Here is a 12,495-nt window from a genome sequence, read left to right as displayed (position 1 = left end):
GTTAGCATCTTGACTTCTCCTCATTTTAAGCTGTTTAGTACCCTTTTCTCCAGGATGTCAAATGCCATAAGTAAAACCTTAAATATGAAGAAAATACTCTCTTTTTCTCTAGATATTTTGAGGACCTATCAATATATTGTGCTAATTGGTATGAAAAATAGAAAATTCCTAGGGTCAGGCCTGGCCTCAAGTAGATAGTTTAATAAAGAAATACTATATAAGATTATAAGGAGTGATAAGTGGCGTAAGAGGTTAAAAGAAAAAACAACCAAAGGAGACCATTGAATAAATATTTTATGAAGTAGTTGCTCTAAGACAGGCCTGGATTGGAAGAAAGATTTCTTTTCCATGAAGCCTCTGGTATATGCATTAGTTTGGTTTTGCATAGACTGGTTTCTTCTGTGAGGCTGACCTTATCATCTGTCTTTTTCATACTCACCATGTAAAATAAAATAAAATAAAATCACCCAATCCTCTATTATAGCCATCCTGCCATGCATCAAGGGCAAAGGCATTGAAATCATCTTTGTACGTCTTTTGCTCTCAATAATTATAGGTAAATCCAGTCGTTGTCAAGTGACATCTCTCTCACATCTCTTCACTGCCCCCCTTTCCATCTCTTTGTACTTCTATCCCAGTTGAGAGCCTAATACCCACTTTCTTTTTGGCAACCATTCTATAATAGCTGTAGAACGTATTTTCTGACATACAGTCTCTTTTTGGTACAATCTGCCCACTATCATTAGTTAAATTTATTTAGAAGATTGACTGAATTGTTATTCCTTTCTTTTGACCCTGTAAGTGGCTCCCCATTACATGTAGAAGAAAAATATGACCTTAAACTAGGATTTCACTTAAGCTAGGATTTAGTCCTACCCCAGCTTTGCTTTCCAGCCCTTCTTTCAGTAGTTGCTGTCCCTTATTACACTGACTACATTGACTTACACTCTACCAAGCATTTGAAAGCATGCTCTTCCGCCTGACTGGTTGGAGTACCTTGTGTGCCTGCCCATCATCACCTACAAAAAAACTCTTCCATGAGTCCAGCTTAGTTTCTTCCAGTCTAACTTAGTTTTCCCCTTCCCCCCTCTTTCATCCCTTGTCTCTTAGCATGTTATCGTGGCTGCTGTGTGGGTACTTATGTGCTCCTAATAGAGGCAGGTATGATGTCCTAGGCATCGTCCCATCCTCCATAGCATTTAGGATGATCCCTTGTATACAGTAGGCAGCCCATCAAGGTTTTATTTAATTGCTTAATATCATTTAAAATATTTTTTAAAAGTTAATCTTTTTTAAAATGGCTTAATATTATTTTCAATCTTTTTATTTTTAAAGAGTATTTAAGTATTGTGTGCATTTGAGGGTCTAAAATATAAGAGTATTTATTAGATTAATTTAACAAGCATTAGATGGGCACCCTGCCTAGGCTCTTTCATAATATTATTTAATAACTTATGAACTGATATCAAGTGTCTTTATTTTCCACACAGGCAGAAGGAGAAAATGAAGTAAATAATGAATTGGCAAATCGAATGTCTTTGTTTTATGCTGAGGCAACCCCAATGCTGAAAACCTTAAGTGATGCCACAACAAAATTTGTATCAGAGGTAAGCATTGTTACTCTTCTGCCTGTCTGAAGATAGGATGATCTGAGCGAGACCATGACTTTAAAGACCATCTAAGCTGATAGACTGAGATGCAGTTTGTGCACGGGGTCTGGTCCTCTTCCCTGAGGCCCATGTGTGCACATCTACCGCCTGTTTGCAGTCGCCCTTTGGATGTATAAGCCACACCTCAGTAGTACCATGACCAAACCGAAGTCTTGATTGTTTTTCCCAATCCCGCCTTTTCTCCAGTTTTCCCTATCTCAACTAACAGTAACACTGTGCAAGCAGATAACTTAAGGATTATCATCCTGAATTGCTTCCTTTATCTCACCCTCTACATCCACTCCATCAGGCAAGGCAGTCTTATTGGCTCTTCTTACAAGATATACCCTGAATCTGAAAACTTAACCCTTTGCTACCTCTAGCTACCTCTCCAGGTCAGCGCACCACTTTTCACTTGCATTTCTGCATTCCTGCTCTGACTGTTCTTACTTCTTCCACTCTTGACCCACTGCAGTCCTTTCTCCAAAGAGCAGCCAAGTAATCTTCTTAAGACATAAACCACATTCCCTTCCTCTGCTTAAAATGTTTCCAGTGACTTCCCAGTACTTGTAGCATCAGATCCAAGTACCTTGTGGCTATGAGGCCTTGTCTGCGTATTGTGGTTGTTCCCACTCAGCTCTAGAATGTAAGGGCTTCTTGGGAGAAAGGAGGCTTTTAGCTGTTTTGCTCATAGCTGTATCCTCAGAGCTTAGAACAGTACCTAGAATCTAGTGCATTTTTTAACAAAATTAAGAGTAGGGACCAAATTTTAAAGTTGCTAATTTTTCATGTTTTGCTAGATTTTAAATTTTTCTTGAGTAATAACTGTCACTCTTACTTTTTTTGTTCTCCGTACACTTTTACAGAATAAAAATTTACCAATAGAAAATACCACAGATTGTCTAAGCACCATGGCTAGTGTGTGCAGAGTCATGCTTGAAACACCGTGAGTATTCACTGATCTTTTTCACTTGAACAGTCCTGTTGAAATGATTGTCCAGATGTGAATAAGTTGTATTTGGAAGGTGGAAATTAAGTATATCCCAAGTATGTAATGCTAACGTATGAACAAAACTAAAATAATTTGACAGCTTAATGTAAGTTCTAGTTAAACATATAAAGTTCATTTGATTTTCAGGTGTGTCAGACCAGTCAGACTCTTCAGAATAGTGATTTTTTGGTGCTTTTTCGGGAGTAGGGGAAGAGCTTAAAAGCGCGTCTGGTTACGCCTCTCATAAACACTATCGTTCCCTTTTCATAGAGAACTTTGCCCTTTTTTCCTAGAGGGCTAGAGTTGTTCTACTTATCCCTTTCTCCCAATATTAGGTCTCAGTCTTCTTTATTTTTTTAAACCCAACACTCACCTAAATTCTCTTCTGGGTTTCTCCTCTCTCTCAAGCCATTTGTAACATGTACCACAGTGTTTTCTGTCTGGATTTTCCTGTCAGCAGGCAGAAAGAATTCCTCCTGTGTTCCTGAATAATATATGGTTTTACTAGATAACTTTAGTTTTTGTGGAGCTTTTTATTTTCCAAAGCACTATTATATACTCATCTTATTGGAAAACTTTATGAAGTAAGAGGGCAGCTGCTAATCATCATATTATCATCATTCTCGTTTAGGGGAGTAAGGTCCTGGGAAATGAAGGGACTGATGCACAGGAGCTGACCTCACGCATGTGCTTGGATGTCTCCATTCTGCTTCTGGACTCTTTCTGTTATGCCATGCTGCCTTTTATGTAGACAAAAGTGCTATTTCCTTTTTCCCATTTGAGAGAAGAATATAATTGAATCTTAGGAAATTAAAATCCAGTAAACACAATAATGTGTTTATATCAGCTTAGCCCCTAAATAGCAAATGTACTTTCTCTGTTAAGCTAGTGGCTTTTTCATCATATTGCTGGTGACAGCCTTTCAGAGCACCCATCCCTGAACTTTTACTTCGGGCCACTTTTTTTTAAAAAATAAATTATTTAAATTTTTATTTGTTTTTGGCTGCGTTGGGTCTTCGTTACTGCACACGGGCTTTTCTCTAGTTATGGCGAGCGGGGGCTACTCTTTGTCACAATGCGCGGCTTCTCATTGTGGTGGCTTCACTTGTTGCAGAACACTGGCTCTAGGCGTGCAGGCTTCAGTAGTTGCAGCACGTGGGCTCAGTAGTTGTGGCTCGAGGGCTCTAGAGCGCAGGCTCAGTAGTTGTAGCGCATGGACTTAGTTGCTCCGCGGCATGTGGGATCTTCCCGGACCAGGGATCAAACCCGTGTCCCCTGCATTGGCAGGCGGATTCTCAACCACTGTGCCACCAGGGAAGTCCCTGGGCCACTTTTGATTTCTCTAAAATTGTCTCATCTCCGCTAAGCAGAAGGGGTAATATACCAACGTGCATATAGAGACCAGAATATGTAAGTGATAACTGCTCCACCCCCGTCATTTCTCTGGGAATCTCATTGCAGAGAAGGTGGGGCTATAAGCTTAGCGTCCCTTTTAGATATCAATAGAATACAACTTTGAGCATCAGTCAGCTCATGAGTTTATGACGTGCCTCATCCATCCATATCTTTTCTATCCTCCAGGGAATACAGAAGCAGATTTACAAATGAAGAAACAGTGTCATTCTGCTTGAGGGTAATGGTAGGCGTCATAATACTCTATGACCACGTACATCCAGTGGGAGCATTTGCCAAAACTTCAAAAATTGATGTAAGTTATATTTGTTTTATATAATTACCAATAATTTCCGTAAGTGGAAACCATAGGTTTTTATTTAAAGAGCTGGCAAGCTGCACTCTGTCACAGAATTTATTTTTATAGTTTGTGATAATAGTGGATTTTGGTTTCCTCTCTCTTGCGGTATTTCTTATAGCCTATATAGAGATGGAATAGAATGAATGAAGGATAACTGTACTGTCTTTTAAAGTATCTCCTCAGTACTGATAAGTGATACTTCTGCATATTTGGCAATATATGTAAATAAATAATCAGACAAATTTTTTTTATTGTATCCTTTCATTCCTTTGGCCAAAGCCCATTTTAAATGATTTACTTACAAATGTATATTAAAAGCCAGTCGAGGTGCCTCAGTGCAAAAAGTTGAGGACTGCATCTTTCCCTCCTCCTCCCAGTCATAGTGCTTTGTGGCTGTAGCCTGGGCTTCTCTGCTTCGTAAGTTCTCTCCTCGCTCTCACACCTGGTTCATAAAAGTTATAGCCTGTAGTTTACTGAGAGTTGTCTTCCAGTTACCCTTTGACAGCTGGCTTCAGGCTCTTTGCATTTCACATGTAGACTACTGATGACTAGGCAGTCTTCTTGCCTTCGCTCATATCTATTCTGTGTAAAGAGAACTAAGTCAACATTTATTGAGTGATTACTGTGTCCCAGGAATTTTAACATTTGTTCTCTCATTTAACTCTGAAAATACTCTTAGGATATAGGTGCTATTTTCCCTGTGCTAGCAGAGAAGTAAAGTTTAGAGAGGTTTGTAATATAATTGCTAGTGAATGGTACATGGATTCCAAACCCACATCTCCATGGCTTCCAAAGCCTGTGGTATTTCTACTGTGTTATGCTTTTTCACGATAATCAGGCTCATCTTCCTTACAGGTCATTTTCATTGAGTTGTTCCCTTTCAAAATAGCCTGTAATGAGTCCCTGCCATCCCTGTTAGTTCCAAATGAGTCCTTCTGCCTTTCGAGGCCTTCTGTAAACTCCCCTGTGTGATGAGTCATCTCGGCCCTGCAAAATATTGTCCTCTGCATGTGATGAACTTTATTACTTTTGTCGTGGGGTTCGTCTACCTGGAAGGTGTCTTTTTGCCTTACAAGTGTGTCCATTCTGTCCTTTAAAAGGCTACTCAACACCTTTTCCAGGAAGTCCTCCCTTTAGTAAACCCTTAGTTTTCCCATTAGTGTGGGTGGTGCTTCAGTTTGTCTGATTTGATTCCCAAAAAGTTTTGTTTGATTGACAAACTGAAAATAACACTTAGGTAGATTTTTTTCCCCTATTCTAAGAATAATTATTTTGACATTTCTAGTGTGTACTTTCTCATGAGTGCATAGTTATGGAGCTGGTTTAAGTATTAACTATTTTGAGAATGAATGTTAGATGAAAAATCGATGTTTTACCTTTTCCGTTTCCTTTTCTACTTAGATGAAAGGTTGTATCAAAGTTCTTAAGGACCAGCCTCCTAATAGTGTAGAAGGTCTTCTCAATGCTCTCAGGTGTGTATACATGTAAAGGTATAGATGTATAGAACAAATGTATTAAGAAAATGCTTCAAAATATGAATAACACATGAATATAAATGTTAGAAATGTGAAGATCTCATTTTGCTTATTGGTAATCTTGCTTTCAGATATTGGTAACAATATTTTTATAATAAGTGTGTGTGTGTGTGTATGTGTAAATGAAAATAGCAGCTTCATTTCTTTGCTAAAGAGTTTGGCTTTCACTTTTTGCCCCCCTTGAAGCGAGGATTGCATATTTTTTGTTTTTTAATGAAAATAATTGTAAATAAAATTCAGAAAACAGGAAAATTTAAAGAAAAAGAAGGAAATAATGAAACCTCACTATTTTGAAATAAACCACTATTAACATTTTGGTATATATCCTTCCAGAGTTTTTCTTTTTTAAACACTTGTATATAGTCATAGCTCTATATAATAGTTATCTTTTTACAAAATAATACCATACAATCTGTTTAATAACTGACTCTTTTCCCTTAATGTAGTATAATTACATTGCTATGTTCATAATACAGATCTCTATTATTTTTGTGCATTTCTTATAATATGTCTTAAAATGAAAATAAAGTAGTCATTATTTGATGTCTTCTCAGCTTAGACTTACTTGATTTAGTTACTGAAGCTCCTAAGAATCCTGTAATATTTTTAAATGAAAATGTCAGCACATTATAATATCTTGACTACAGATATTTAATTGGTAGTATAACTTCCTTAACATAAAAAGATGATTTGCTTGTTACTTGATTAGTTTGTGTTTGAACACAAAAATTATACGAATGCAGAAATATTCATTTAGTGACTTTTTGAGGTCATAAGCCATCTTCGCTTTTCACTGCAGTGCATTGTAGTTCACATAATAGAATAAAATGATTTCCAACTTAGTATTATATTCCCCACATGTTTTGTGAGCAAAACAGATTGTTATTCCTTTTGGATACTTCGTCACCTGGTAAGTCATAAAGCAAAATCTAGGATGTGTATTTCAGCTGAGTGGAACCATGAAATTATTTTATTAAGATGATGAAGAGTATTCTACAAGCAGTGACTGCTGAATAAAGGAGATGTATTCTAAGTGAACACCAAACGCTTAAGGAACGAATATAACAACAACAACAAAATTCTTATAATGTCAAATTATTTCAACCGTAAGCCTATCAAAAACCTTAAGTTTTTACTCCGGAGATTGCTCATTGGTTTTACCAATATTTATGGTTGTGTGAATCTTTCCTGCTTGGTCCCTTTCTGAGGACTCCCTGTGTCCCAGTCAGCCTGATTTTTCTCCCAGGCCCTTTCTGATTGGTTAGACTCTTCCAAAGCCAGCAAGTGACAGGACATTTTTTTTAAAGTAAGAGGTGGGGCTTCCCTGGTGGCGCAGTGGTTGAGAGTCCACCTGCCGATGCAGGGGACACAGGTTCGTGCCCCGGTCCGGGAAGATCCCACATGCCACGGAGCGGCTGGGCCCGTGAGCCATGGCCGCTGAGCCTGCGCGTCCGGAGCCTGTGCTCCGCAACGGGAGAGGCCACAACATTGAGAGGCCCTCGTACCGCAAAAAAAAAAAAAAAAAAAAAGTAAGAGGTAATAGAGGTCTAAGAGGTTTTAGTATTACATATTTCTTTACCCTGAAGGGACTGTGCTTCAAACATTAATTTAAAAACTCAGAGTTTACTTGTATTTTTCAAAGTGTAAAAGTAGTTTGGTGTAAGGCAAAGGAGGCCAGTGGCGGTGAGTGAAAGGGTGCTGAAGTCTGCCACACGGCGATCTGTGTCTGAGGGAAAGAGGAGGAGAAGCACCACTGAGGCGAGAGCCGCCTGTCAGTTTTCAGTTTTCTTTCCAAACGTATAATGGAAATCAGAAAAGAAAAGGTTGTTGCAGAGAGAACTCTTGAACTGTTTTTATTCATAGTGAAACACATATTCTGTCTCTGGCTCTTAATTTTCACCTGGGAGGTTTTGTAAAGTTTATCAGTATACTTGCTGCTATGTAGTAGTGGTTATAATTAGTAGCATTTTTATGTCACTGTACGTTTACAATGCAATTTCATGTCTGTGGCTTTATTGAATCTTTACCACAGCTTAGTGAGGTAGGTGGTGGGCATGGGGTGTTGGGGGTATCTGCATCATGCAGTAGTTACCTTAAGCTCTTGAGAGGCTTAAAGATTATATAGCTAATAATAAGCATTGGAATCTATTTTCAAATTCAGGATTTTATTCTTGAAATCCCATATACTTGATGCTACATCATTGAGCCTTAGGTGTACCATGAGACTGAACTTCAGTGTACTTTGGAATTATCTGGATGGAAAGGGACATGCAGATTCCCAGGTTACCGCCTCCACAGAGTCTCTTCATTACGTCTGGGGTGGGGCTCAGGCACCTCATTTGATAAACACCCTGTCTGTTGTAGATAATGCTGAAACTTTGAGAAACACTGCTCAGACTAAACCAACCTAACGCTTAATATGCTTCACTCAGAGCAAAGAAGATACTGTTAAGAAAGCATTTTGGAATTCCCAAAGTGCTGTGCAAGTGCTGTTAGTTCTGCCTCTACAAAATGGAACACTTTTTTGCTGCATTATTTTCTTTTAGTGAGTAGCTTATTTATTAGAGATGCTCACTCCATCATTTTCCTCAGAGCCAAGTTTCAAATAGGAGTGTAGTTGCATATATATACACGTTGCCTATTTTGGGTGCTTTTCTGTGGTAATGATACAGTTCCCACCAGCTTATACTATGTGCTTAAGAGAAAGCAATGAGCCATGTCTGCATTTTACAGGTGGGGAAATGGAACCAAGTGCCTTTGATTAAAAAAGAGACAGAAAATGAAAGCTAGAGCTGGGAGTTAGGTTCAGTGCTAGACAATTGCCTTCTTCATTAAGTTTAAAAAGAAAGGTAAATAATAGTTGCTTTTCTTCAGTAGAAAAGTCATATGCACTTGGAAAAGGACCTCGTGTTTATGCATAAAGTAAAATAATACCGTACATGTTCATACATTATTTTCATTTATGTTAGATGCCATTGGCCTTTTCTTGATAAGAGTGTGATGATGATGCGACATGCCTCTGGATTGGCTCTGTCCAGGAGGCTCTGAGAACTGCTGAAGCTTGTGATCACATCCCTCGGGGGGAGCGAGAGCTCATATCTGGGTAGAGAGGAAGGCGCTCAGCACTCCTGCACGGGCACAGTCCACTGCTGAGTAGTCATGCTTTACTCTGCGCTTGACATTTTGTCGTGCCTGTTACTTGGCTGTTTCCACTGTGCAGCTGTGTAAAGGAGATGGAAACAACAGAAATGAAGGAATGGATGTTGAAAATTCTTATTTCCTGACATCAGTAGGATGATGTATAGCGATATATATGTTATCTGCACTTGGGAAATAAAACAGAAAGGTTAAGTCTTTGCCACATCACCTACCGCTTAGTGTAAAACTTCTCCCTTATAGAGTTTTATTTCAGGCTGGCTGCTTAGCTGCTTGTCTTCCTTCCACAGATATTAATTGAGTACCTGTTATGTGCCAGGCTGGTGTCTTGTTCTGTAATACGAGAACAGTATGGAGGTGACCTCTGAGTAAAATTGTAGAGTATATCACAGACTTACTGAAGCACATATTTGTCTCTTTACCTCTCTAAGGATTTACTTGAGTTGAGGTACTTTCTTCAGTTTTTAAATTGATTTGAAATGAACCTGATGAGAATTGAGTTTAAATTTCTTTAACACAGAGAGACCATCCATGTGTATCTCCTTAAAGAGATACATTTCTTAAAGATATGTGAAATGCTTGTGAACCAGGTTGACTGATCCAGCATTAAAGTTCTGTGTGAATTATGTCCAAAATGTGCCCCCCGTTCAGGCATCGCTCCTAACGCGGTGCAAGCCTGGGTCGCTGGGCCTTCCCAGCCCCCGGCTGGTCCCCTGCTGTTCCTTCTCCCTGCGCTTCTCCCTCAGCAACCGGAGAAGAACCGCACATCACCCCCTTGCTCAGCATTCTCCGCTGGCTTTCATTAACCTCAGAATAATCTCGAAACTCTTCACTACGGCCTGTAGTGTCTGCGTGACCTGGTCTTTCTTTGTCTCTGAGGCCCCACCAGTACTTTCCTCCTTTGCTCCTAATACCCCTTCTGTAGGGGTAGTGTATTATCATCTTTCTCCCTCTGCTAGGTGGTAAGCTCCTGGAACGGTGCCTGACACACAGCAGGCCTGCTGATTGAATTTCTGCCATTAAAAAGAATCCTATGGTGAATCTTCTCGTAAAATAATAGTCACTCCTAGTGATTCTTTTTTTAGGTTCTTAATTTGCATTTACATATTTAAAACAAAGCACATCTGCCTGGAAATAAGGCACTTAGAGAATTGAAACATTTTGGGATATGACAGAACTGAAATAGTTGAACTGTCTTAAATACAGAATAGAACAGGGGTTGGCAAACTTTTTTTTGTAAAGGACCAAAGAATAAGCAAGTATTTTAGGCTTTTTAGACCATGTGTTGTCTGTCAGAGCTATTCAGCTCTGCCGTTGTAGCAAGAAGGTAACCATAGACAGTACTTAAGTGAATCAGCATGGCTCTGTTAGAGTAAAATGTTATAAACACTGAAATTTGAAATTCGTGTAATTTCTACGTTAACATGAAATACTATTTTTTGACTTTTTCTCCCAACCATTTAAAAATGTAAAAATATGCTTAGCTCACAGGCCCTACAAAAATAGGTGGTGGGTTGGATCTGATCCACGGGCTCTAATTTGCCAACCCCTGATATAGGACAGCAATTATTTTCCTCTGAGTGAGAAGTTACTTTACAATTTAACCAGGTAGTTTCAACAAGGTAGTTCTAAATAAGTTAAACAGGCATTGGATATTCTGTTTAAAAGGTGAGAGGAGCATAAGCTAGCAGGACCTGAAGAGGGTTAAAGCTGGAATGAAAAGGCATAATTTTGTGAGAGAAGATTGCCTGGCCAGTTGCATCTCTTACCATAATTATAGAACCTGATGCAGGTTATGTTTGTTTGTTTTCTCGCTCCCTGAAATTGATGTTTTTCCCTTTTAGGTACACAACAAAACATTTGAATGATGAGACTACCTCCAAGCAGATTAAATCCATGCTGCAATAACAGCTCTGGAATAAGCACCTGCTGTAGACAGAAGACAGTATTCTGCAGTGACTGAGAATGCACAGTTTTTAGTGATTGCAATTACTATCTCATTTACTCTTGCTTTTTATTTCTTTCCTCTGTTCCTCTCCCTCTTTTTTAATCATATTCTTGTTCTTAAGACTTCTTTTCTGTGCCAAAATCAGTAAAGTTATACTCTGAAGGGATGTTGTCCTTTCAAACAGGCCATCTAAGGCAGCTAATTATGCATTGCATTGGGGTCTCTACTGAGAAAAATTCTGTGACTTGAACTAAATATTTTTAAATGTGGATTTTTTTTGAAAACTAATATTTAATATTGCTTCTCCTGCATGGCAAAACTGCCTATTCTGCTATTTAAAAACCCTCAATGACTTTATTTTCTACTGCCGCTTTTTTCATGTGCAGCCAAAATGAAAATGTTTAAATTAACTGTGTTGTACAAATGGTACCCAACACAAACTTTTTTTAAATTAGTAAGACTTTTGTTTAAAGTTTTAAGTTTGCATTTTGACTTTTTTTGTAAGGATGTATGTTGTGTGTTTAACCTTTATTAACTAATGTTAAAAACTGTGATGTGTGCGTAGAATATTACGTATGCATGTTCATGTTTAAAGAATGGCTGTTGATAAAATAAAAATCAGCTTTCATTTTTCTAAGTGTGGCTTGGTTTACTGGTGTTTTGTTTTTAGGCTTCTAGAGATTTCCCCATGTGTATTTTAGTGGAATGTATATACACATTACATACTTTTTCCTTCTTTTAGGGCAGGGCTGGGTGTTTTTCTTTTCTATCATTTTAATTGCTTTTAAAATCTTGCTAAGTGCAGTAAGACTAGTGATCTTGCCATACTTGACTTTTCCCCTTGACTTACTACTCTTGTATGGACGTAGTAACAAGGAAAACTACACTCCTGCTTGATAGGCATTTTCCAGCAGCGAGAAGGTAGCAACTGGAAACAGTGTGGAGGAAGAACAGTCCTTATTACTGGGAGGAGAGTGAGTATACGAGGGACTTCCTAGGAGAAACTGAAGGCCACGGTATCACTAGTGGTAGGAAACTCGCGTGCTTATTACTTTAAGATCATAAAACCGTAATCATGAAGTCTAAGTGTCCTGATTGGGACAAGCTGCTTAAAGGTTGTCTGGTCTACCCATGCTAGTTTAACAGTTAACTATGGGAGAAAATCCCAGAGGATTCCCTCAAAACCTGGCTTAGTAGCGTCAGGTCACCATGCCCACAGCCCTTCGTGATGGAATCCCTGTTGACCTCTCTGTGGTCTCACTGTCTCGCACCCACACCGTGCTCCCAGCCAGGCTCAACTGTGTGCTGCTCAGATTGTTCCACGCAGTGTCACACCTCCGTAACTCGGGTCCGCCTGGTCCCTGAGCCTGTCATTCACTTCCTCCCCTGTGTCCGTCTGATGAAGAGCAGCTCTCATTTTTCAAGGACCAGCTTGTGTCACTTTGACGAAGCCTTTGGGATAT

General features: G+C 39.0%; 1 protein-coding gene across 7 annotated transcripts in view; it reads left to right on the top strand.

Moving 5' to 3' along the window:
* Nucleotides 1–11,669, top strand: part of CYRIB (CYFIP related Rac1 interactor B) — a 153,789-nt gene extending 142,120 nt beyond the window's left edge. For 6 of the 7 annotated variants that reach the window (XM_033843106.2, XM_033843109.2, XM_004316829.4 and 3 more), the window contains 5 exons: nucleotides 1,491–1,607; nucleotides 2,516–2,595; nucleotides 4,222–4,348; nucleotides 5,795–5,865; nucleotides 10,929–11,669. In XM_033843106.2, coding sequence (XP_033698997.1) covers nucleotides 1,491–1,607; nucleotides 2,516–2,595; nucleotides 4,222–4,348; nucleotides 5,795–5,865; nucleotides 10,929–10,992 — 459 coding nt within the window. In that variant the 3' untranslated portion in view covers nucleotides 10,993–11,669. The remainder of the gene's footprint in view (nucleotides 1–1,490; nucleotides 1,608–2,515; nucleotides 2,596–4,221; nucleotides 4,349–5,794; nucleotides 5,866–10,928) is intronic. The other variant, XM_073794759.1, reaches the window with a different exon arrangement.
* The last annotated feature ends 826 nt before the right edge of the window (nucleotides 11,670–12,495 follow it).

The sequence above is a fragment of the Tursiops truncatus genome, chromosome 17, assembly GCF_011762595.2.
Source record: "Tursiops truncatus isolate mTurTru1 chromosome 17, mTurTru1.mat.Y, whole genome shotgun sequence".
Lineage (NCBI taxonomy): Eukaryota > Metazoa > Chordata > Mammalia > Artiodactyla > Delphinidae > Tursiops > Tursiops truncatus.
This window is presented reverse-complemented; position numbering and strand designations above follow the sequence as displayed.